We start from the raw sequence: 25901 nt of genomic DNA on the forward strand, positions 1-25901 counted from the left end.
GTTAACTCATTTTACCGCAGCTCTTAGACTTGTTAAGTAGCGGTTAGTGACTGGAGTCATGATCCACCACCATCAAAATCAAAAGTAATTATCCACCATCAATAATCAAAAGTAATTATCCACCATCAATAATCAAAAGTAATTATTCACTGTACCCAAACATGGAGCCGTTGTCTAAAAAGGACAAACTATATTGTTTTAAACAAAAGAAAAATCAGGAAAGAGCAGTAAAAATCGTCTCGGTATTACATTGAATCTCAATCCAGGAAAAGTTGAAACAGCCAAGTCTCGCAAATGCAGAGATCTGGGGCCAGATTCACGAAGCAGTTACGCAAGTACTTACGAACGTGTACATCTTTCCTCAATCTTCGACGGCTTTGGTTACATTTATTAAACAATTTACAAGCATGAAAACTTGCCAATCAACTGTTGTTATTGTTATAAACAGCCTCCTGGTGCTTCGGAGCTCATTAACTGTTTAATAATTGTAAAGAAAGCCGCCAAAGATTGAGAAAAGATGGACAGGTTCGTAAGTGCTTGCGTAACTGCTTCGTGAATCTGGCCCCTGGATCACCGCTACAAATTTGCCTCCATTTTCTCAGAGAGACGCTTGGTGCCTAGAGTAAAAATGCCAATATTTTTTTTGTTAAGGATCTGGGTTCTAAGCTCAATGAAGCAACAAGAGACCCCAGAGCTGCCAGCTGCCTCTTCCAGCGTGATGATGCAGTCTGGGAAACTCATATTTTCATCAATGGTTCGAGCCCATCATCTGGAGGAACTCTACAACCTGTATCAACCTTGTACCCGGCATGTAACCAATGTTGTAACCCTTTTTGTTTAATGAAGTTTTAAATTAAATAAAATAATAAATTGCATATATATACAATATAAATTGTAATAAGTTATTACGAAACGCGTTCAAGTGTCGCGTCAGACTAAAAATATAAATGAATTTTGGAGAATTGATTTTTCAATTACCATCGACAGTAAAAAGAAACATAAGAAATATTGAGAAAATTCGTGTTAGAATTATTAATCTTACTTTTTCGGTCATATTTAATAATATATGTTTACAGGAAAGACTGCTACCAAAATATACTAATATAATATAATATAATATATATATATATATATATATATATATATATATATATATATATATATATATATATATATATAATCCCTACAACATAGGTGACTAGCCCCAGGGTACCTATGCTAGGTGGAACAGGTGCATTAAATTGAAGGAAAAACACCCAACTATTTCTGTCCTGCCCAGGATCCGAACACAGAATTCGCGATTGTGAGGCGAGAACCAACCCGACTGTACCCTGATATCCTTCGATGCCCGACTTAGCTTGTGTGTGAGAGAACCGAGATCATCTACCAAGGTTCCCAGAGGTTACCTGAAGGTGATTTCGAGGATCAACGTCCGCTGAAGCTCTCTGCTGCGCTCTCCTGCAGCGCCCGGGGCCAGATTCACGAAGCACTTACGAACGTGTACATTTTTCCTCAATCTTTGACGGCTTTGGTTACATTTATTAAACAGTTTAGAAGCATGAAAACTTGCCAATCAACTGTTGTTATTGTTATAAACAGCCTCCTGGTGCTTCGGAGCTCATTAACTGTTTAATAATTGTAAACAAATCCGCCGAAGGTTGAGGAAAAATGTACAGGTTCGTAAGTGCTTGCGTAACTGCTTCGTGAATCTGGCCCCTGCTGTATGCCAGAGTTTCAGCAGGTCGCTTGTTAGAGTCCTCGGAACTGCTATTCTAATTCCCCATATTGTGAATTTTAGAGTCATTTAGAGTCAGTCTAATAATGAAGTGTATAGTGTTATAGTGAGTGACATTTGAGGCACGTGGTTGGGTCTCTCAATCAAGTCATTGCATGAAATGTTCAATATTACGTGTTAATTAATTGTTCAAAATTTTAACAAAGAAGGTTTAAAAGTATTGTGTCTTTTTGACATCTGACCAGGAAAATTGTCACCCAATGGGCGGAGGGTACACTTCACTGTCGACCTTCGTACGAACCACAATGCTGTAAATGATTTAACCACGCACTTCAAGTACCAACCCGTCCTCGACTCAAGTCCATTACACCCAGCGGTCGACCCCACAGACGCATTCATAAATTTTAACATGCTGTTCATTCAAAACGGGAATTTTCTCAAGTATAAATTAATATTATAATATATTGGCATATTGTGTATATATAGGCATAGGATAGGTTAGGTGTTTAGGTTCTGTTGGCGATTATTTGTATTTGTAGTACGTGGGTGAAGCATTTATAGCGTTGTGATTCGAACAAAATTCGTCAGTGAAGCACTTGTTCCGGATATGTTCGAACGTTAGCAGTTGTGAGTCGTGTGTAAACCGCTTTTCATTCATAAACAGGGGGTTTGGCGGGTGCATGGAATCACTTTTTCGACCAGAATCACTGTTCACGAGCACCAGTCTCCGTGGTGAAGTGGTAAGACACTCGCCTGGCGTTCCGCGAGCGCTATGTCATGGGTTCGTATCCTGGCCGGGGAGGATTTACTGGGCGCAATTCCTTAACTGTAGCCTCTGTTTAACTCAACAGTAAAATGTGTACTTGGATGAAAAAACGATTCTTCGCGGCAGGGGATCGTATTCCAGGGACCGTAGGATTAAGGACTTGCCCGAAACGCTACGCGTACTAGTGGCTGTACAAGAATATATCAACTCTTGTATATATCTCAAAAAAAAAAAAACTTTTGGATCTTTGTTTCTAGGACGGGCTGAACAAAGACCCAAAAGTGATTCTATTCACCCGCCAAACCCCCTGTTAATGAATGAAAAACGGTTTACACACGACTCACAACTAATTTTGTTCATACACTTCCGGAACAAGTGCTTCATTGGCGAATTTTATTCGAACCACATCTCAACGCATCCCATGATCTTCCCGAACACTAATAAGTTCGCTCTCGCACAGCTAAAACTCTCATCCTCTACACTGAAACATCACACACACATAAACTCGATTTCCTATCATAAATCTTCTCCTAGAGACGCATGCTACACACGCACACAGAGCCCCCACCTCCCCCCATCACCACAAACCCCCACACCGCCCCCACCACCACCACCGCCCCCACACCCGCCCCCCCACCACCGCCGGCAGCGCCACCACCACCACCCAAGCCGTCAGAGGAAACTGGAATGCACTGACAAAAACAGTCTCTTGTCCCTCTCTCTCCACCTGTCTCTTGGAACACAACCTCGCTCACGTTCTTCGTTGTCCTAGAGTGCCTTGGGATCTGTGGATTAAACGAGCTGTAAGTAAAGCCTTTTGCATCTTTTTAAACACTATGCGTTCGAATTTTGTTTGTGTATTTTTGAATGATACGTCGCCTTTGACGTATTATTCACTTATTCATACCCACGTGTTTAGCTAATCTCTGACGCCAGTGAGCCATACGCATTCACATATAGATTCGCAGACTTACATATATTTGATATTTTGAAAAAGTGGACTTGTTGGTATTTTTCATGTCAGGTGACTGTCAGCACTAAAAAGGCGCGAAGTAAAAGTAAGATGCGATTGGGCTGCCTTCCAAACCTCGCTGCGCGAGGCAAATACCGGAATTACCCGAAGTGGCAACTCCTTGCACAGTTGTAACATTGAACGAGTCGGTGTTTGGAATTTAACACAAGGAAACAATGCTCTATATCTCGCGGGGAGGTTTTGTTGATAAACAAACCCCCAGTATAGATGCTATTCAGTTGCGTGCGATTTGTCCCTAGTATGTGCATGCTAGTGGAAGTCACGCATCTTGGTGTCTTAGAGTTGCAGCAACTGGGGGCCATTGGGTGCGCTTGTGTGTGTGTGTGTGTGTGTGTGGGGCAGCTACAGTTGTGTGGTCGTGCCGCTGGTGGAGTGAACACTGTGTTGGGAGGGACCTGCAACCCTCGCTTCCCCATACTGCTAGACACGTATTCCTCTGTGTACACAGGTGGATAAACAGGCCGTAGCAAGAAGTGCGTGCGTGTGTGTTGATCGCGTGTGGGGCAGCAAAGGGGGTATGCCTTTGTTGCGTTCCTATGTTGCATATATCCTCTAATTGTTTGTGACGCTAAGTTGTAAAGTGTTTTAAATTGTGGTAATTAACACTAACTAATTTAGCACAAAGTGCGCGAACGAGCTTGTTCCTCTGGCGGACAGTTTGGGTACCATGACAGTGAGGATAGCACTGTTCCCCCCCTTTCCCAAGGCCATCAACTTAACCCAGGATCAAGAATGTTATATTGATATCAGTGTTCCGGATGCTGATCAAACAGATCTTGATATCTCAAGTCCAATAATCGTCTATTGGGAGAGTATCATCATACAAGGTCCTCAGAACATCATTGTATACGCCCGTCCTGATCTTCAAGGGAACTGAAACCTGATTATCAGGTTCTGATAATATTGATCACGTATATTGCGTCAAATGAATTGCATATTTTTCCATGTTTTGGACGCTCAGGCCTAGCGCTAACGACAGCTGGACCAAACCCAGCATAGTTACTGTGATGTTCTGTGGGGATTACCATATCACTTACGGTGCAGCCTGTCCTTGAGTGCACAAATTCCTTAACTCGAGGTGTATCCTCCCCCGTGATTAGCAAGGACTGATGATCTAAATACACCCTCAGCACATACTATACATTCACTCCAAACAATCTACCATTTATAAGTCATTTATACTTATACGTAATACGTATATTAAATCCCCCGTATATTTATACGGGGATATATTCGTGAAAAGGCGATGTACTAATTGAGAGGTTGGGTTGTATGGTAAACAATCTTTGTTCACATACACTGTTTACGGGTTCACCATAGCCCGTGCTACTTTAAACTTGTTCAGAGTAGCTGAATCTATAATAACATAACTGGTTCCATTGTCTAAGTTTACTCCTCGCCTTGGAAACGAAGAAAAGTTTGATAAGAAAATCATGCATGAAGTTCTTTATAAGGAGCCAAGACGTTCTGAATTTTTTTCAGAGCGAAATGGCTGCTAAATATAAAGCTTTAATGCCGACAGAAAGTAAACTTAACATTGAATACCGTTACTACCCCGCGTTGCTGGGATCTTTTGAGTTTTAAGCTCAAACTCAGAGTATTAAAGTTAAGTTTAGAAAAAGTTCTGGGCACTTTTTGGCAATATTATCGACAATAAAAAACTTGCCACTAACGTAACACGGCGTTAGCTAAAGCATAGACGCAAGGATTGACAGATTGCGTTAAATTCGTTAATCATTTTTCTTGACAATCTCATTGTATTAAGATAATCTATTACATAATGAGGGGGGGTGAGGGGGATGCGAGAAGAGTCGTCAAATAGAGGAATGTATATTGTGCCGTGTGTGTGTGTGTGTGTGTGTGTGTGTGTGTGTGTGTGTGTGTGTGTGTGTGTGTGTGTGTGTGTACCCGTATGTGTGTGTGTGTACCCGTATGTGTGTGTGTGTGTGTGTGTGTGTGTGTACCCGTATGTGCGTGTGTGGAAAGCTGTGTCGCAATTTCCCGTGCGTCAAGAGGAGCCTTGCCCAACAGGTCAAGGCGACGAGACTCGCATCTTAAGTGATTTATCTCCCGTCAAATATCAAACAAAAATGGCACGAATTTCTATATTCGTCATATTCTATGTTTAAATTTTGTAGTAAGGAAATTTATTTAAGTTTTAAATTATAGTCATTTTGTATATAATTGACTATAATAATGTTACTTAGGAATTATTGCACCGTGAATGTAAGATTTGGTTAACTACGGAGAAGACGTCTTGTAGTACGTCGTAGCTGTTGTACGTCGGGATGACGTATCTAGTCAAACGGTGACGAATAGACGGAAAAAAGTTAAGCGGAGACGGACGAATGAAAAGAGGGAAGCATGGAAGGAGGGAGATAGAGGAGAAGAAGAGAGACTTGCTTTGTCTAGTCTTGTGCAATTTACAGTACCTGCATGTGCAATCCTAGCTAGTGCACCCGAAGTTAGCTGCTACACCCGTTGTTCCTAAGTAGTCGTTATAGGAGAGGAACGAGAGTCGTCCTTGACACCTGTACCAAGCACAGGCTGCCAATTCCTCCCTACCCCTGTGTATGTTAAAATACACAGCGAAGTACGCGCTGAGCATTGACATGTTTGCACTAGGTCGTACGGCCAGAAGGGGGCGTGGTCGTACGGCCAGAAGTGGGCGTGTTTGTTCAGTCTGTGTTACGTTAAGTCCTCGTTCGTGAAGCTCGTAGCTCCGGCCGAAGCTACAAGTCAAATGCTGACATTAATATCTCATAAGTCAGTATTCGACTTGTAGAGTAGACGTCTCGTATACGAAATTATTCTTTCACGTGGCATAACAAATGTTTCTTGTATCGAATATAAATGAGCGTAATTATTTATAGGTTTTGGAAAAAGTGTTCGGAGCGAAGGCTGGAAGTGTTCGAAGCACAGCTAGGCTGGAAGTGTTCGAAACACGTTTTGCGTCATGGCTTCGAATGCGGTCACGTAGTAGTGAACCCGACGACCCTTCGTTTTGATAATGGGCTCTTATACTTAATATGTTGTTAAATAAAAGCATTTCGGTGTAGAGGGATTTCTGTAGCTAAGCTCAAGGGGACTACGGGTGTCAGTGAGCGCCAACCAAAGTCTGAGGCTAAAGCTCTATCGATAGAGCTATAGATTAGTCTCCTAGAGCCCATGAGCCAGATTCACGAAGCAGTTACGCAAGCACTTACGAACCTGTTTATCTTATCTCAATCTTTGGCGGCTTTGTTTACAATTATTAAACAGATAATGAGCTCCGAAGCACCAGGAGGCTGTTTATACAGCCCGCCCTCCAAACAAAGATACAAAAGTGATTCCATGCACCCGCCAAACCCGCTGTTTATGAATGAAAAGCGGTTTACACACGACTCACAACTGCTGACGTTCGAACATATCCGGAACAAGTGCTTCGCTGACGAATTTTGTTCGAATCACAACGCTATAAATGCTTCACCCACGTACTACAAATACAAATAATCGCCAACAGAACCTAAACACCTAACCTAACCTATGCCTATATATACACAATATGCCAATTATATTATAATATTAATTTATACTTTAGAAAATTCCCGTTTTGAATGAACAGCATGTTAAAACTTATGAATGCCTCTGTGGGGTCGACCGCTGGATGTAATAGACTTGAGTCGAGGACGGGTTGGTTTATAACAATAACAACCGTTGATTGGGTAGTTTTCATGCTTGTAAACTGTTTAATAAATGTAACCAAAGCCGTCAAAGACAATTTATACCAAGGTCTGTGTTAAAATATACTTTTTTCTCATTTTGCAGAGTTTAACAGGAAAACACACACACACATTCCCTGCTAAGTTACAAAGATTTAACCATTGTGACACCAGCTATGCAAAAGGGGTATGAGACCAGTGTGTGAGGAGTGAAGCAATGTGGGAATCAGTTGTGCGATGGACTTCAGATTAGCTTCTAGCGGTGAGGGCTTGTCAAGATGCTTCAGTCTCGTGCTGTCAACACACAGGTGCAGCGCGCTTCCTCGCTTCATGGCCGGTGTCCCACCTTCTGTGGCCTAGCAACCTGGTGAGCCTTCCCTGGAGCTCGTGATAAACCATCAACTCTGCCACAATGAGCACCAGCATCAAGCTACCAGTATGTGGGTTTTTAACCTGTTGCGTATATAGTATGGTGTTGAAATGGTTCTGTTAGTTTACATGTAAATTAATGTCGAAATTGGCAGGTTTAAACGTTTCAAATCAACGTGTTTTGAAATCCCCAGCTAGCCAAAGTGAACTGGATCATCCGACGCGGGTATGTACTCTCAAGTTTGCATGTAAAGAATGATAAAATTAATCTAGTAACTAATGTACATAACTATGTACATAAAGTATATGCATTCATGCGTACATTCACTGTATATGTTAAGGATTACTGGAGGGGGCGACGGGTCGAGCCCTTTCGCCTAGAATTCGACCCACATGACATTTTCTTTAATCGGGAAGGGTCGAGTTTGATTCCCAATTGGGAATTGGAGAATACCATTGATATAAATGTCCAGCCATAGTGTGCAGGGGGGAAGCGTGGACTGTTAAGGCTTGTGGTTTGCTTGCTACATTTTTATTGTAACGAATTGGGAATGTGTAACAAAACATAATTTCTAGTCTGATTTTGTCGTGTCTGGCGTTCCTGAGGGGCCACAGGGACGCATTATGGGCGTCCCTGTTCTCCCTGTGGTCAGAAAGGATGCTATTGGACTAGTTTTCCGGCCATGCTTCATACCTGGCAGTGGACCTGTTACGTGTTCCAGTGGCGGCTGTATGGGGTGTGCAGCTGATATTTCCTAATGAGTGATATTTCCCGGTCCCCGGTTTCTGCAGCTCCCCTGGATGTTGGAGGTGTGGGTGTCGAGGTGGAGGTTAGTCAGCCCTCTGTGCAGCTGCCCTCTGCACGGCTGGCCCTCTGGATCTTTGCCCTCTGTGCCTGGTGCTTCCGAGGTTCTGTCTCTCTAACCTTCGTCTTCTGTGGCATCTGTGTCGTCGCATCAGACCCCTCCGGAATGGTTGTTCCAGACTTGTATGCGGTGCCTCAGCTGTTCTACCACGGAGGAGTGGGCGCTTTGGGTTGCCCGCTGTACTCGGTATCCTGTGCGGGGGTGTCAAGGAGGAGTATATATATCAGGAGTATCCTGTCAAGTGTGCTTGACCACCTTCTTCCCGGGTTGTTGGCAGCTCATGTTTTTGTTTATACTCTGGTTTGTTCGTATGTTTTTTTTGTCCTGTTTGTGTTTTATGTTTTTTTATTTTATACTGTTTGTTCTGATGTATTGTTGGTTTCTTTGTATATATTGTTTTTCCATTAAATTAATAAGGCGTTCTCATTTCATGTTTGTTCTAGGCTTTCAGACTTTTGTTTTACTGTAATTGAGTATTGACTCAAGAGAGAGGGGTGATGGGAGAGGGGGTGTTGGGGGAAGAGAGAGGGGTGATGGGAGAGGGGGTGTTGGGGGAAGAGAGAGGGGTGATGGGAGAGGGGTGATGGGAGAGGGGGTGTTGGGGGAAGAGAGAGGGGTGATGGGAGAGGGGGTGTTGGGGGAAGAGAGAGGGGTGATGGGAGAGGGAGGAATGGAGGTGAGAGAGGGAGAGTTCGGGGAAGGACCTTTTGAAGGTCATATCTCCCTCATTATATTATTTTATCCCATGGGGACTTCTAAGCTGTCTAGGCTACGACAGATTCATTCGATATAATCCCGGCTTTCCCGTGAACTACCTCCGGTTTTTTATATATAAATATTAGGTGAGATAAATCTAAGATGGTTGTAAGACAAAGCCTCAGTAGATGAGTCAGGAGAAGCTTGTCCTTGACCAAATCCACAAGGACTGTGACGAGGATTCGAACCTGCATCCGAGATCATCCCAGACGCTGCCTTAATCGACTGAGCTACGACATGGCAAAAAAAACTCTTGGTCTTGACCTTACGTGGCGATGCTGTGATTGTTGTTGATTGTGGGGCGACGACACTCAAGGGATCAGATGCGAAGTGTATACAATCATGTTCATTTACAAAATATGAAAGTACACAAAAAAAATTACTTTTAAAAACACAGAGATCACAATGTGAGGAGGGTAACTTCTGGTTGCAATTCTTTTAACCATGTCGTAGCTCAGTCGATTAAGGCAGCGTCTGGGATGCTCTCGGACGTAGGTTCGAACCATCATCACGGCCCTTGTGGATGTGTTCACTTTTAAAAACTTTAGTGATTTTATGTATCGTTTATTTCAAATCGAATTACGTTAAACTTTCATCATAATAATCTCGTATAACGGAAAAACAAAATTAAAAATATACCCCCACGAGTTCAGAGGTGATAATTTCTATATATCAAATAAAATTCGGCTTCAAATACGGACTCAGGTTCGCCTTCACAGACGTGGAGTCCAGGGTTCGAGTCTCCTAGAGCCCAGGTGAACGGAAATCTATATATCAAGTTTGTCTAATATAGTCTACACTGAACCGAGCTGTTGGTAGATGAGTTTGTTGGTACGACCTCGCTAAAATTATTCCTCGCAGAGCTCAGCACACTCACCAAGGATGCGTGCACACGCACTCACACTTGAAGGTGAGAGGTTGGGGGGGGGGGGAGGTGAGAGAGGGGTAAGAGGAAGTGTTTTTTTATTATTATTATTATTTTCTACCACAGTCGTGGCCACACATTTACAATGCTAACCAGCATATATATACATTTTCTTCTGTCACACAAGGGCTCTGAGGTGTGGTAGAGAACCAGGACTCGAATTCACGAAGCAATAATGCAAGTACTATGAACCTGTACATCTTTCCTCGATCTTTGACGGTTTTGGTTACATTTATTAAGCAGATTACAAGCATGAAAAGTTCCCAATCAACTATTGTTATAAACAGCCTCCTGGTGCTTCGGAGCTCATTAACTGTTTGTAAACAAAGCCGCCAAAGATTGAGGAAAAGATATTCAGGTTTGTTAGTGCCTGAGTAAGTGCTTCGTGAATCTGGCCCCAGGTTCGTAAGTGCCTGCGTAACTGCTTCGTGAATCTGGCCTGGGGTGTAGAGGGTGAGAGGAAGTGTGGGTGTGGTGGAGAACACACGTCACCGAACAGAGGTCTCACACCAGTGATTTCTCTAGTAATTTAACATCTTCCAGCAGTCACAATAACATGGCCTGTCCCTGCACCCCTTCACCCCCTAGCCCAGGGGATTGGCGCGTCCCTCCTCACCAAGGACAATGTCTAAACATCGTAGAGGGAGCGTGCTAGGTGATTACGACGGGTTTGCCATACCCCGTGCTGCTGGGGACTTTTTGTTCACAGTGGCTCAATCTAAAATAATATACTCGTATGATCCGGAGGGCATTTGGGTGGTACATGAAGCTGCTCCTCTGGTCGAGTGGGAGCTTTACCCGAGCTTCAAGGTCGACAGTGCTTGAGGACGACGGGTGTTGGAGCCGCAGCACCTTGCCCTTGAGGAGAGGAGGAGGAAAGGGCTATCAGGGGAAAGTGCCAAGTCATTACGACTATATAGCACTTGGAAGGGGTCAGAATAAGGATTAGGGATGGGACGGGGGGAAGGAATGGTGCCCAACCACTTGGACGGTCGGGGATTGAACGCCGACCTGCATGAAGCGAGACCATCGCTCTACCGTCCAGCCCAAGTGGTTGAGGAGAGAATGAAGCAAGGTGTGAGGTTGTTAACTGATATGCTACTGAATCAGTCGTTTAGTTAGTTGTTTGCTAGGATGAAACGTGCATTGGGAAGCCCTTCTTAGGGCAATAGCCGTCTGCTCAGTGAAGCCAAAGATGCATTCATAAATGTTAAACTGAATTCAAATTCGGTGTTTTGTATAAATTAACACTAATCTTATATAGGAGTTTGGTGTCAGTTTAGGTCTGAGTAAGAGATGTGCGATTCCAATAGTTTATCAGCGAAGAACTCTGAGATGTGCTCGAATTTCATCAGTTGAGTCGTGTGCAAAGTGTTCATTTATTACACGGGTTTAACGGGAGTGGATTAACGAGCATTCAGACTTTGTTGATGAGGACGGCTGTGTTAGTAGGGGCAGCTGAAGTATTTTTGATATCAAGTGTTCGTGATTTCAAGGAAGAGTTCCACGACGTTGACAAGAAATTGAAATCAATTTCAATCTACTGACGTTCAAATCTGCATGTTTGTCCTATTAGAGAGCCTTGTTCCGCCAGCCCAGGGCTTGTCGGTGGTTTCATCTGAGCTGTTTGTAAGAATTTAGAGCTCTTCTCCTCCCCAAACCCGGCTAGAGGCCAGGGGCCAGATTCACGAAAGCACTTACGCAAAAACTTACGAACCTGTACACCTTTTCTCAATCTTTGGCGGCTTTGTTTACAATTATTAAACGGTTAATGAGCTCCGAAGCACCAGGAGGCTGTTTATAACAATAACAACAGTTGATTGGCAAGATTTCATGCTTGTAAACTGTTTAATAAATGTAACCAAAGCCGTCAAAGATTGAGAAAAGATGTACACGTTCGTAAGTGCTTGCGTAAGTGCTTTCGTGAATCTGGCCCCTGGCTCGACTTTAGAGCTTGGTCCACCAGGCTGTTGCTTGGAGCGGGCCCACAGGCCCACATATCCACTACAGTCTGGTTGGTACGGCACTTTCTGGCCAGTGTGGGACTTCTATAGGTGGGATCTGCAGCCTGATCTTTTGATGTTGTCTGCGATTTCTGGCACCATTTGTAATTTTGTGTCCTATTTCCTATTGTTGTTCTAATGATTAATGTCTGCCACTGCCACCACTTCCACCTACGGTTGCTGCCACCACCACCCCCCCCCCTGCGGTTGCTGCCACCACCACCCCCCCCCCTGCGGTTGCTGCCACCACCACCCCCCCCCCCTACGGTTGCTGCCACCACCACCACCACCACAATTTGTCACCGTGATTACAGTACTGATACGCAGCGTGAATGTTAGTGTTGTCAATGACAGTGCATTTCCTGTTGGATAATGCCAGGTGGAATGTTTGCAATGTCACTTCTGCTCAATTGTTTGCAAGATCCTGGGCCCCCTTCCCTTACCCTCCCCCTCTCCCTTTATCCTTCCCACTACCGGCTCTTCCATTACCCCTTCCCTTTACCTATCCTCCCTTTACCTATCCTCCCTTTACCTATCCTCCCTTTACCTATCCTCCCTTTACCTATCCTCCATTTACCTCCCTTCCCTCCCTTACCCATCCTCACCTGTCCTTGGTGGGGCAGCGAGTCAGACGAGTAACTATGCTTCGTCCTCTGGGGATGAATTTTGTAGTTTTGATGAGAGTGAAGCTCAACCCCCCCCCCCCAAGCACAACTAAGAGAATACAACTAGGTGAATACACACACACACAAACATACACACACGCACGTTTATACGTGATCAATATTAATATCAGGTGTAAGGACGGGGGCATAAAATACATGTATACCTACATAATACTATCTTATTTCAGGATTTTTGTCATGTATAAATCACACACACACACACACACACACACACACACACACACACACACACACACACACACACACACACACACATTTAAAGATTGAGTTATTCGTCACTGTATTGCATGTTTTGTTGCATTATTGCGTAGTTCATTGTATATTTTACAGGTTATTTTTATGTTCATTATCAACATACACACACACACAGTTATATATCACAGGTAAATGTTCTCTCTACTCTGTTCATCAGGTTGTGTACGGGTGTCTGATGGTGTTCATGGTGTTAGTGGTGTTCTTCGAGGCCAAGTTGGAACAGCTGATTGACCTGTCCCACATCAGCGCCTGGGACGGGGGATACTTCAGGTACCGTCACCTCCGTCCTATCCTCCTGGAACAGACAGAATAACGTGCAGGAAGAAATATAACCCAACCTTGGATTTGGGTGAATAAGTTCACAAGGGTCGTGACAAGGGTTCGAACTTAGGTCTGAGAGGATCCAAGACACTGCCTTAATTGACTGAAGCAGCGTCTGGGATGCTCTCAGACGTAGGTTCGATCCCTCGCACAGCTCTTGTGGATTTGTTCATTTGATGCATCAGGCTATTGTGATTTCTGTGTTGGATTTGGGTATTTACTTGGAAATACAAAACTTGGATTTACAAAGCTGTTATGGTGACCACAAAGAATAAATAGTACCTGATTTTTTGTCTCTATAGTATTGTATTCAAATTATAATTAGCATCAGTTGTGTAAATTTTAGGTTGTAATATTTTAGGGAAATGGAGTTTTAACGGGTTTAATTAATATTGCCTAAGATTGAGAAACGGGTTTATTAAAGCATACTAATATAGTTTATTTTCCCAGTAAACTTACTTGTTCACAGGACACGAGAAAATCATATACAATGGTGAAATACATTGATTTGTTTACAAAAACAGATCTCTCATCGAAGACAGAAACAAGTTTATAATAACTCAAGAAAATATTTCATACAATCTTACACTTTATAATGATTTTAGTATTAACGAGACAATATTGACAAAAATTCAACTCCTATTCTAGATCACCCAAAATCTGGAATCCTCCGAGGCCACAATACCTAGATCCTGTCCATGATGGTGGTGTGAACAGGACCAAGTTCGATGCCCCGCCTCCTGTGTACGTGAAGGCCATGCCCAATGAGTTCTTCAAGACCGACATCGGCCTTGACCCTCGACATCCCCCCTTGAAGACCATCTTGATCTGGGTTGACGTAAGGAATGTGTGTTTGTGTGCAAATGAAAATGGCATCTATTGACGAAATAGAAATGTATTGATGTTGCAAATATCTTGAGCAGATCAATGTGTTGAGGGAGTAGGAGGTGGATTGTTAAGAGGGGTAGTTAACTCCACTATTGTGGGGGGGGGGGTTGTTTCCTGAGAAAGGTCAGTAGTTGGATTAGGAGGACGGCGATAAGCTTAAGCACAGGCTTCCTGTCACCGGAAACCATTGTTATGGTTAGAATGAAATGGTCAATGTTAGGCTGTATCAAGGAGGTGGTCGAAGTTATAGCTTTCCTGCCACTGTGGTTTCTATGATAATGTTGATTGTATCTGAATGCTGTTGTCAAATGCAGGCGATGAGTCACAATAACGTGGCTAAAGTATGATGACCAGACCACACACTAGAAGGTGAAGGGACGACGACGTTTCGGTCCGTCCTGGACCATTCTCAAGTCAATTCAATTTGCAATAGACTTGAGAATGGTCCAGTACGGACCGAAACGTCGTCGTCCCTTCACCTTCTAGTGTGTGGTCTGGTCTGGTCATCATACTGTTGTCAAACTAACCCCTACACGACCACAGGAGTTACAGTGCCTCACTATACCACCCGCAGGGTTATGGTGCCAAGACACTGTCGTATGGATTCGGACGAGCACCGTTCCAGAAGGCGAAGTGTGAGGTTGACACCTGTATGGTGACTGCCAATCGCTCCTTCGTTCCCCTGGAGGAGTTCGACGCCCTGGTCTTCCACTTCAGGGTGTTAGAACCAACCGGTTTGCCTAAAAGGAGGTATTTGCTGAATTTGTCACATGTATTTAAAGATTGAGTTATTTGTCATTGTATTGCATGTTTTGTTGCATTATTGCGTAGTTCATTGTATATTTTACAGGTTATATGTTCATTATCAATAGTTAGATCTTAGCATCTCGTAAGTAATTGTATCGTGTATATTGTTTGATTAAAATATATGCAGTTATCATCCATTGTGTTAAAATTATCGAAGCAAATGCTTTCTCTGTGTACTCACCTAATTGTACTCACCTAATTGTGCTTGCGGGGGTTGAGCTCTGGCTCTTTGGTCCCGCCTCTCAACCGTCAATCAACTGGTGTACAGATTCCTGAGCCTATTGGGCTCTATCATATCTACATTTGAAACTGTGAATGGAGTCAGCCTCCACCACATCACTTCCTAATGCATTCCATTTGCTAACTACTCTGACACTGAAAAAGTTCTTTCTAACGTCTCTGTGGCTCATTTGGGTACTCAGCTTCCACCTGTGTCCCCTTGTTCGCGTCCCACCAGTGTTGAAAAGTTCGTCCTTGTTTACCCGGTCGATTCCCCTGAGGTTTTTGTAGGTTGTGATCATGTCTCCCCTTACTCTTCTGTCTTCCAGTGTCGTGAGGTGCATTTCCCGCAGCCTTTCCTCATAACTCATGCCTCTTAGTTCTGGGACTAGTCTAGTAGCATACCTTTGGACTTTTTCCAGCTTCGTCTTGTGCTTGACAAGGTACGGGCTCCATGCTGGGGCCGCATACTCCAGGATTGGTCTTACATATGTGGTGTACAAGATTCTGAATGATTCCTTACACAGGTTCCTGAACGCCGTTCTGATGTTAGCCAGCCTCGCATATGCCGCAGACGTTATTCTCTTTATGTGGGCTTCAGGAGACAGGTTTGGTGTGATATCAACTCCTAGATCTTTCTCTCTGTCTGTTTCATTAAGTACTTCATCTCCTATTCTGTATCCTGTGCCTGGCCTCCTGTTTCCACTGCCTAGTTTCATTACTTTGCATTTACTCGGGTTGAACTTCAACAGCCATTTGTTGGACCATTCACTCAGTCTATCCAGGTCATCTTGTAGCCTCCTACTATCATCCTCTGTTTCAATCGAAGTGTGTGTGTGTGTGTGCGCGCGTGTGTGTGTGTCCCTCTCCCCCCCCCCCCCCTATATCCCTCATTTCATGGGTTGTCCAAGGTTAAGGATGCCCAAAACACTGTCTATTCTCCTAACTATGTTTCCCTCATAACTGTCACGTCTGTCCGGTGTTCCGTCTCATGTCCCCTCCTGAAGCCTCCTGACAACAAACATGCTTTCTCCTCAGGTCTCCACATCAACGCTGGATATTTTGGGAGGTGGAGTCAGCCTCGTACGTGTACCAGAGCCCGTCCATCTACAACGGACTCTTCAACTGGACGATGACTTACAGGAGGGACTCTGATATACCTTATCCGTGAGTCCATGTCCATTCTCCTGGGTGGGAAATGGAGGGACATTAGAACGTCCTGTTCCTGTATACTGGAGCAGCAATGTCTGCTATCATGGTGAATGACCCTCGCGAAATATTGTGTGTTTATCAAGAGTGATGCGAGTTTTTTTCAAGTATTCTGGGCCAACGTTGCATTGTGCTTGCGGGGGTTGAGCTCTGGCTCTTTGGTCATATGTACCAAATACGACCATCAATAATACATATATTGTGTATTGATGGTCGTGAATGCTTAGTTGGTTTGCACAGGAGTTGTGCTCAGTATGTGAATGTGTTGAGGGTATGTTGTCGGTGAGAGACGGGGCCCAGGAGCTTATCCCTTTCGTGCTAGGAGAGCTCCAAGTGAGGGAAGAGCGTAGCTAGGGAATTAATCCACCTTGGATTTCCCCAGCATGTGACTGTTCATATAATCAGTGTGGTGAGGTTGTTGTTGTTAAAGATTCGCTACCTGGAACACAAAGTACCAAGTAGCACGGGCTATGGTGAGCCCCGTGTGGTGAGGGTTCCCAGTGAAGCCATGTGTACCTAATCCCCACACTCAATTCTCCCACAATCTCCCACAATCCCCACAATCCCCCACACTCAATAATCCCCACACACCATTCTCAAGTCAATTCGACTTGAGATTGGTCCAGAACGGACCGAAACGTCGTCGTCCCTTCACCTTCTAGTGTGTGGTCTGGTCTGGTCATCATACTGTTGTCAAACTAACCCCTGCAGGACCACAGGAGTTACAGTGCCTCACTATACCACCCGCAGGGCTATGGTGCCAAGACACTGTCGTATGGATTCGGACGCGCACCGTTCCAGAAGGCGGTCATGGCCAATGTGTGGTGACACTGTCTCTCGCTTCTGTCACGAGAAAGGTGAACAAAAAGGGAAGAGTTAACTAGTTACTCCTTTGTCTCACTAGCTATACATATTTGACCACTTGTATCTGATGGATGTGCTTACCTGTTCTGTGTCACGTTTGGGTACAACAAAAGTCCCATAGTTTTGTTTTTTAAGCAGATTGTCTCTGGAGGTCCTTAATTTATCATGAATTTTAGTCCATGAGAGAACAGGTTGTTGCTGCTTGGAGGACATTGAATATTTAGCTTGCAAAGGCATCAAGAACAGCCACAACCCGACACCTGTCCAGCAGAAAACTTGTATAAAAATTTAACATTATCGTATTGATGATCATTTGGGTTATACAAAATATTCTTCACATTTCGCGAGATCAATTTGTCGACAGTCAATTGGTCCACACATACATCTTCAGCCTAGAAGCCGGAGCACAATACGAGCCAATCACACACACCAGCGGTCAGATTCACGAAACAGTTACACAAGTACTTAGGAACGTGTACATCTTTCCTCAATCTTTGACGGCTTTGTTTACATTTATCAAACAGTTTACAAGCATGAAAACTTCCCAATCAACTGTTGTTATTGTTATAAACAGTCTTCTGGTGCTTCGGAACTCATTAACTATTTGGCGGCTTTGTTTACAATCATTAAACAGTTAATGAGCTCCGAAGCACCAGTAGGTTCCTTATAACAATAACAGTTGATTGGGAAAGTTTCCTGCTTGTAAACCGTTAAATAAATGTAACCATAGCCATCAAAGAGTGAGAAAAGATGTACACGTTCATAAGTTATTGCATAACTGCTTCGTGAATCTGGCTTCTGGTCCCCCAGTTCACTCGCCTCCTTTGGGAGTACTGGAATTGAGGAAGTAGATCCTCGTACCGTTTGTGCTGTTTCTTCACCACTTTATTGGAGTCGACAGTGGAGTCTACTGTCGCTCTTGGTGTATAAACAACCAATAATAAACACTGTGTGTGTGTATAATTTTAGTTCTCGAGGAAGGAAAGTGTACAATTTTCCACACTTTCCGTGAGGCAAGAGTAGCTCTCTCTCTGCATGGAAGGTGACTTTGGAAGTAGCTAAGCTTTATCACAGAAAAGGGCAGGAGGATGTTATTCCTACAGGTTGAATGTCGTCTCTCGTTCTTAATGTTCATTGTATTTAACTCCCCAAGCTCTTATTTCGTGCCTATGCATACCTTTAAAGAGGGGGGTCTGTCGCTGGCTGAAATGATATATGGAAAGCCGTGGAGGTTTCCTTCCAGACATCGTCCATTTGTTGGCCTCTTCTGTGAGACATTTTCTTTTAAATCTACATTATATCAGTCTTTTTCTACTTGAAAAAAGAGGGTAATGACAAAATAGTGACATGAAAATGTGAGTTTTCTGCATGATCTCTGTCTTGGGTGTCAATTTGTATTATAGTTTTGCACAGAGTCAAGTTGGGATGCACTTTACTCCCTCTTATGACAAAGACGTTCCACAGCGTTTTCGTCGTTATTCTGTTCGCTGTATCAGGAAACGGTTGCATGCAGGTCCTTCCTGCTGGTTGAAACTGTATACAGACGACTACTCGAATTCGTTTGTAGCTTACCGATTACACTAAGTTGAAACGAACTTGAACTGAATGCAGATAAGGAGTCACAATAACGTGGCGGAAATATGTTGACCAGACCACACGCTAGAAAGTGAAGGGACGACGACGTTTCGCTCCATCCTGGACCATTCTCAAGTTGATTGTGATAGACTTGATCACAATCGTGGTCCAGGAAAAACCGAAACGTCCTAAGTCCCTTCACTTGAACTGAATGTTCCGATGGGCAAAGACGTTGGACTTTTTCGTCCATCCACGAAGGTACCTTAACAGTCCATCCGGACCCAACACTTTCTAAAGAAGTGAAGGATACATTGTGTGGAGGAAACTCGTTAACTTGGGCTGATCTCATATGAGAGGTTCACAGAGGTCCTCGTCTCTAATTATTCAAGAGAGCTTTTGAGCTTTTGAGCCACAGTATAGAATAGTAACACTGTTTGGGAGTTACTGTTCTTCTCCTCCACAGCACCTTAGTGCTGCTAAGTGTTATAAACTAGGTTGAGAAAAAGATATTCCGTCCATTATCCTGGCTTTCTATTGAACGCTTGTTATACAGACTTGGTTTTTTTTTTTTGAGATATATACAAGAGTTGTTACATTCTTGTACAGCCACTAGTACGCGTAGCGTTTCGGGCAAGTCCTTAATCCTATGGTCCCTGGAATACGATCCCCTGCCGCGAAGAATCGTTTTTTCATCCAAGTACACATTTTACTGTTGCGTTAAACAGAGGCTACAGTTAAGGAATTGCGCCCAGTAAATCCTCCCCGGCCAGGATACGAACCCATGACATAGCGCTCGCGGAACGCCAGGCGAGTGTCTCACCACTACACCACGGAGACTGCAAAATTAATCTATCTAATCTATCTATCGTGTTAATCTATCGTGTTGCTAAACGATTTAGTTCCACCTCCATCGTTCTTGATTTTTTGTTTTCCTAGCTAAATTGTAAACATAAATTACATCTGGCCATTTATGACTTGGATAGATAGGTGGATTTCATATGTTTATTATACTAGTATAAAAGGTACCAGCTGTGCTCTGACCTTAACTGTGGCTTGTTGAGCCCGAAGCTGTTAAACCTTCCTTGTATGCGTTACATTTGATCCTTCTAAAAGATGTGCTCTGGTTTAATATTTTCTAATATGTTCTGTCTTTGAAATATTTCACTAATACCAACCCTATCATGTCTGGTTTGCAGTGGCGATATTCCAATGGCATAAGAATGTAAAATATCAATGCTCTGTACTCTCATAAACCCAATGTGTACCTTGTATATAAATTAATTAATCTTATATGAGAGTGGAATTTGTTCTGGGATGATTTCTGTCGCTTTCAGCCGAGTTTTTGCCAAAGTAGTCATGTTCTTTGGGAGCCAAGAGGCCTTCACGCTATGGTACAGTAATACAGATGAGGGTACAGCAAAGACTATATAACTTGTTCAACTGTATAAAACACTCTTTCTTGAAGACAAAGGTTAATTTGATTACTAATAATTTTTTTTAACTGCAACTTCTATTATATGAAAGTATTACAGAGGGAAAGTAATGTGCAATTTGTTATTTTAATAAATTAGTTTAAAATCTTGACTAAAGACATTTGTTGGTAGGTACGGGCGCACGTATGCCATCTTGCCGTCTGTGGTGCCAGCTGTGGTGCCAGCTGTCGCCTCGCCACACAGGAACTATGCTGACGGAAAGACGAAAATGGCAGCCTGGTTCGTGTCTAATTGCTTCTCTATCTCACGTAGAGAGAAGATCGTTAGGTTCATGAAGAAATTCATCCAGGTGAGTGTCCACCAATCCACCATCCACCAACCACTTGGGCTGGACGGTAGAGCGACGGTCTCGCTTCATGCAGGTCGGCGTTCAATTCCCGACTGTCCACAAGTGGTTGGGCACCATTCCTTCCCCCCGTCCCATCCCAAATCTTTATCCTAACTCCTTCTAAGTGCTATATAGTCGTAATGGCTTGGTACTTTCTCTTGGTACCCTTCCCAACCCACTCAAATCACCAATCCATTCATCCATACCATCTCCCCATTTCCGGTGACAGGACCTTCTTATTACTAGGTGAACAGAGGCATCAGGTGTAAGGAAACGTCCCTTCCTGACCGGGTGGCCAGATTCACGAAGCAGTTACGCAAGTACTTACGAACGTGTACATCTTTCCTCAATCTTTGACGGCTTTGTTTACATTTATTAAACAGTTTACAAGCATGAAAACTTGCCAATCAACTGTTGTTATTGTTATAAACAGCCTCCTGGTGCTTCGGAGCTCATTAACTGTTTAATAATTGTAAACAAAGTCACCAAAGATTGAGAAAAGATGTACAGGCTCGTAAGTGCTTGCGTAACTGCTTCGTGAATCCGGGTTAGGAAATCCAGGTGTGATTTACTAGGTTCCGAGACGACTCAGTCACTTGGATTTCTAAACGAAATACATTTTTTGTGTATAAGAAGGGTATGATACATGGAATATCCCACAGGTGGTGTATGCCGCAGGTGGAGTGTATATCAAGTGTTTATGCTGCAGGTGGATGTGTACGGGAAGTGCGGCCCTCTGAAGTGCTCTCGCGAAAACACTACAGAGTGTTACAAGATGTTGGAGAAAGACTACAAGTTCTACCTCTCCTTCGAGAACTCCCTCTGTCGAGACTACGTCACTGAGAAGCTGTTCTCTGTCCTCAGGTGAGTGTTGAGTGAGTGAGGTTTTTACAGGCAAAGTGAAAATCGGAACAAAACATAATTATTCACCCCTGTTATATTATTCATGTGGGTAGCTTTGGATCAGTGTCAAATGGCACTTGCTTCATTTATGCCAACCTCGATCTAACCATGATGGGCGTGTTCCCAATAGTAGTTACTGTTAAAAATTAGGAGAGGCTATCTCCAAGAGCCTGTCCTCCAACCTCGGACAGACGTATTCATTTTGATAGATATAGAAGATAAATACGACCTTTACAAAGAGCATTGTACTGATAGTGCTGTGGACGACTTGTACTTTATCAAGGGAATACAGAGATTCTGTATTTTATTTATAATATCGATAACCTTCTTTTTTCAACGGTTTTTTTCAGGTTGATTCCTCATTGTCCGTTGACAGTAGACAATGAGTAATTATGTGTATAATTACATATGTAAAATAGTTATGTAAGTTTTCTATTATTCAGAGATATATTGGTTAACAAAGGCTTTGATAAAGCGCCCCCTGGCTGCTCTGAACACCAACTGGTGCATAAGCACTCACTTCTCACGTGTCCGTTCTTGCCCCTCATTCTAAACTCGTCCAAATCTCCAGAAAATGTTTTCCCTTGAATAAGAATGTATGGTAATGAGGAAGGTGGATCGCCTACAGGTACGACGTTGTGCCCGTGGTCCTGGGCTTGGGGGACTACGTCAACATCGCTCCTCCTCGCTCCTTCATCAACGCTGTGGACTTCAAGAGTCTGCAAGACCTAACAGCCTACCTTAAGTACCTAGACACGAATGACACGGCTTATAATGAATACTTTAGGTAAGAAGATTGCTAGTTTATTTTGCATTTCATACCCTATCCTGGGAGTGGTGGTGGACCTCTATACCCATCCTGGGAGTGGTGGTGGACCTCCATACCCATCCTGGGAGTGGTGGTGGACCTCTATACCCATCCTGGGGGTGGTTGTGGACCTCTATACCCATCCTGGGAGTGGTTGTGGACCTCCATACCCATCCTGGGAGTGGTGGTGGACCTGCATGCCCATCCTGGGAGTGGTGGTGGACCTCCATACCCATCCTGGGAGTGGTGGTGGACCTCTATACCCATCCTGGGGGTGGTTGTGGACCTCTATACCCATCCTGGGAGTGGTTGTGGACCTCCATACCCATCCTGGGAGTGGTGGTGGACCTGCATGCCCATCCTGGGAGTGGTGGTGGACCTCTATACATGTCCCTTGGCAACCACTTGCGCTGGACGGTAGAGCGACAGTCTCGCTTCAAGCAAGTCTGCGTTCAATCCCCAACCGTCCAAGGGGTTGGGCACCATTCCTGACCCTCCCACCCCACCCCCCCGGTCCCATCCTAAATCCTTATTCTGATCCCTTCCAAGTGCTATATAACCGTAATGGCTTGGCGCTTTCCGCTAATAATCTCCTTACATCCGTAATTATGTCCTTTGAAGTGAAGGTGAGAGGCACGTAATGGCTTCAGAAACTGAACCCTAAATAGAAGTTAAACTTGTATTTCCACATGTTTATGGAATGAGGTCGAATAGATTAGGTTTTGTGATGTACTGTATTCTACATCACAAACATGTATCACAAACCGGAGATCTGTCACAAGGTAAGACTTGTGGATTATATATGGTCCTATAGATTGGGTTCAAAGTCTACATTGAAAATAAGATAACTCTACTTGAATTTATTTGGAATTTACAACAAGATGGAATTTCCAAAATGAGAGGGTGCAGTAATGACGGTTTTAGGTTAAGTATTGTGCCAGTCATTCTTTAATATCATTTGTATCAATATTTGCTACGAAACGCGTTGCTAGAACCTCAGTTTTCTTCCTTGTGACCTAAAAGTATTTTAATGCAAAAATTAGTTTACTCATGAGTTAAGCTTGAGAACCAATCACTTGGGCTTGAATGGATAACACTCAAACTTTTACAGTGGGAAAGATAAAGTATTCAAAGGCTTTCTACCTTTTGATAATTACTCTTACAGGTGGAAAGATCACTACGTGGTGGACGACGGGTGGTCGAGCACAGCCCACACCTTCTGCAACCTGTGCAAGAAGCTTCACCAAGACACAACACCAAAGGTCTACACGGATATGAGACAGTGGTTCGTAACCAACGGTGGCTGTAAGAAGCTTGATATGAAGTCCTGGTTCACGACAGTCAACTGACACTCTACGGTCAATATTTTGTGAAGATAACCTCGAGGCTGTGAACAAGGTGTGTGTGGTTGTTGACCAGAAAGTTGGTGATCCAGGTGACACGATAATATTTTGAACAATATTAGCACGTCTCTTCCACATCCAGTGATGATGCGTTGTGCACCTCATTAAAACTAACAAGGTTAATGTGGAAACGGTTCAGAATAGCCATATTTGTGCGATGCTCAAGAATTGTTATAATCCAAAGAAAATTTGATGAAACTTTGAACCTAGAGAAAGATTGTTTACATATGACTCTGGGAGCCAGGTTCTGCACTTCTGATGCCAAGTGATGTGGCACTTGTCGGAAGTCAATGTCATGAAAACACACTCACATTGTCTTAGCATTATTGCCATAGAGACTGAAGTTGTTTACCCGACAGTTGAAAGCTCTGAATAATAGGCAAGAAAATAAGCTTACATTAAAACAATCAATTCCTGTGATCACTTGTCTTGACACTTCTACCCAAAGAAATATTTAAGGAGGAAAAAGACAATTTGTTACTGTTAAATATCAAATTTTTATAGAATTATCATATTAAAAGTATCTATTTTTGCCCAAAAACATTTTAATTTTTCAATCCAAACTGAAGAGTCACTGTGTACACACTGACCCAACAGACGTTCAAAACTACAAATGAAAAGTTTAATGGCTTTGCAGAGTCCTTAAACAGAAAAAAGTCCCTTAAACACCAGGACTTACAAAAAGTAAGGCAAAGTTCTGTGGACCTCGTCTGATTAAATGAGCCCATTGGCCCGAAGCTATATTTTGTTTTGAAAGATATTATCTTAAGATGTTTTAAAAAGGCGTCCAAGTGAAAACTCCAGCACCCGGGGAGGCATTACGGCCCCAGGAAGTTGATAGCATCCTTCTCAACCTCTTGAAGGCAGAATGGAGACCCTTGTCGAATTTGGAATGCTAGTCAGTTGACGCTGAAAGCGACTGGATCGATAACTTTGATATCCTCGACGTCTTACTTCCTCAAGGAAGCTCGGTGTCAGAGGATGACAACTACAGGACTCCCCATCCTCCCAGGAGGCTCTATTATCCTCCCAGATGGCTCTATTATCCTCCCAGGAGGCTCTATTATCCTCCCAGAAGGCTCTATCACAAAACAAACCTCACACAACCCTTTTTGTATATATTTTGTCCAGTTTCCATCCAAATATCCGTCTTCATGTACTCTGTTATCCCCCATATTTCACCCTTGTCCGCTCTTGTTATAAGTTTCCCGGATTCAAGAAATAGTTCCGTATCACCGTAGTGAACAGTGCTGTACCCGTCCCACAATATTGCTTCGCTCCTCATACCCCATCTTCCCTGTACTTCTTGTAACCATCCCATGCACTGACACCTGTTACTCTGATTGATTGTACTCTAGAAGCTCTTTTCCACGACTTGTACTCTTGGGTACTCTATCTAGCCATATCAAAGTGTCACATCTGTTAGGATAGGTAGTGGTACACTATCTCCATCCGTCTTATTCTTATACGAACATTTTCCTTGTTTAATTATACTATTTACCTCTCCTACCACTTTTCTCTAACTCGCTATTCTCTACTATTACACCTTTCAATCCCAATTTGTATCTAACACTGCTCCTTAATTTGGGTAAAATCTCACAAAATATTTGGGATTAAATATATGCTCCTTAGTTTTCAAAATATTCTTCCTCTTCATTGACCAGACCACACACTAGAAGGTGAAGGGACGACGACGTTGCGGTCCGTCCTGGACCATTCTCAAGTCGATTGTGGTAAACATACTTTAGCCACGTTCTTCCTCTTCCTTCATCTCATCTTGAAACTCGAACGGCAGTATCTTGCCACTCTGTAAGGGTCTACAAAATCCGCAACATGGCATTTTCTCAAACGTCATAATCTTAATGTTGTCTGCTTTGAATATAAACTTTCTTCTCAAAGGTTACATAGCCTTCCCGGTTTGGTGCCGTCTTTTGATAATTACTTGTTTCTTCTCGAAGGCGTTCACAATCTTTTTGCAGTTTCTCCAA

At 43.3% G+C, this 25901-nt stretch overlaps 1 protein-coding gene across 7 annotated transcripts; it reads left to right on the forward strand.

Annotated features, from left to right (window-relative positions):
• Window positions 1-3133: 3133 nt before the first annotated feature.
• On the forward strand, window positions 3134-24454 carry LOC123755469 (alpha-(1,3)-fucosyltransferase C). 7 transcript variants are annotated; one of them, XM_069305523.1, is made up of 11 exons: window positions 3134-3304; window positions 7342-7671; window positions 9946-10136; window positions 13253-13365; window positions 14065-14254; window positions 14879-15054; window positions 16369-16497; window positions 20583-20760; window positions 21509-21663; window positions 22331-22489; window positions 23676-24454. In XM_069305523.1, the coding sequence occupies exons 4-11, from the start codon at window positions 13271-13273 to the stop codon at window positions 23857-23859; spliced, it is 1266 nt and encodes a 421-aa protein (XP_069161624.1). In that variant the 5' UTR covers window positions 3134-3304; window positions 7342-7671; window positions 9946-10136; window positions 13253-13270; the 3' UTR covers window positions 23860-24454. The 7 variants fall into 7 exon arrangements, with proteins under 7 accessions (XP_069161624.1, XP_069161618.1, XP_069161625.1 ...); XM_069305517.1 differs by lacking the exon at window positions 9946-10136; XM_069305522.1 differs by lacking the exons at window positions 3134-3304; window positions 9946-10136 and adding an exon at window positions 3756-3772.
• Window positions 24455-25901: the final 1447 nt, after the last annotated feature.

The sequence above is a fragment of the Procambarus clarkii genome, chromosome 55 (genome assembly GCF_040958095.1).
Source record: "Procambarus clarkii isolate CNS0578487 chromosome 55, FALCON_Pclarkii_2.0, whole genome shotgun sequence".
Taxonomy (NCBI): Eukaryota; Metazoa; Arthropoda; class Malacostraca; order Decapoda; family Cambaridae; genus Procambarus; species Procambarus clarkii.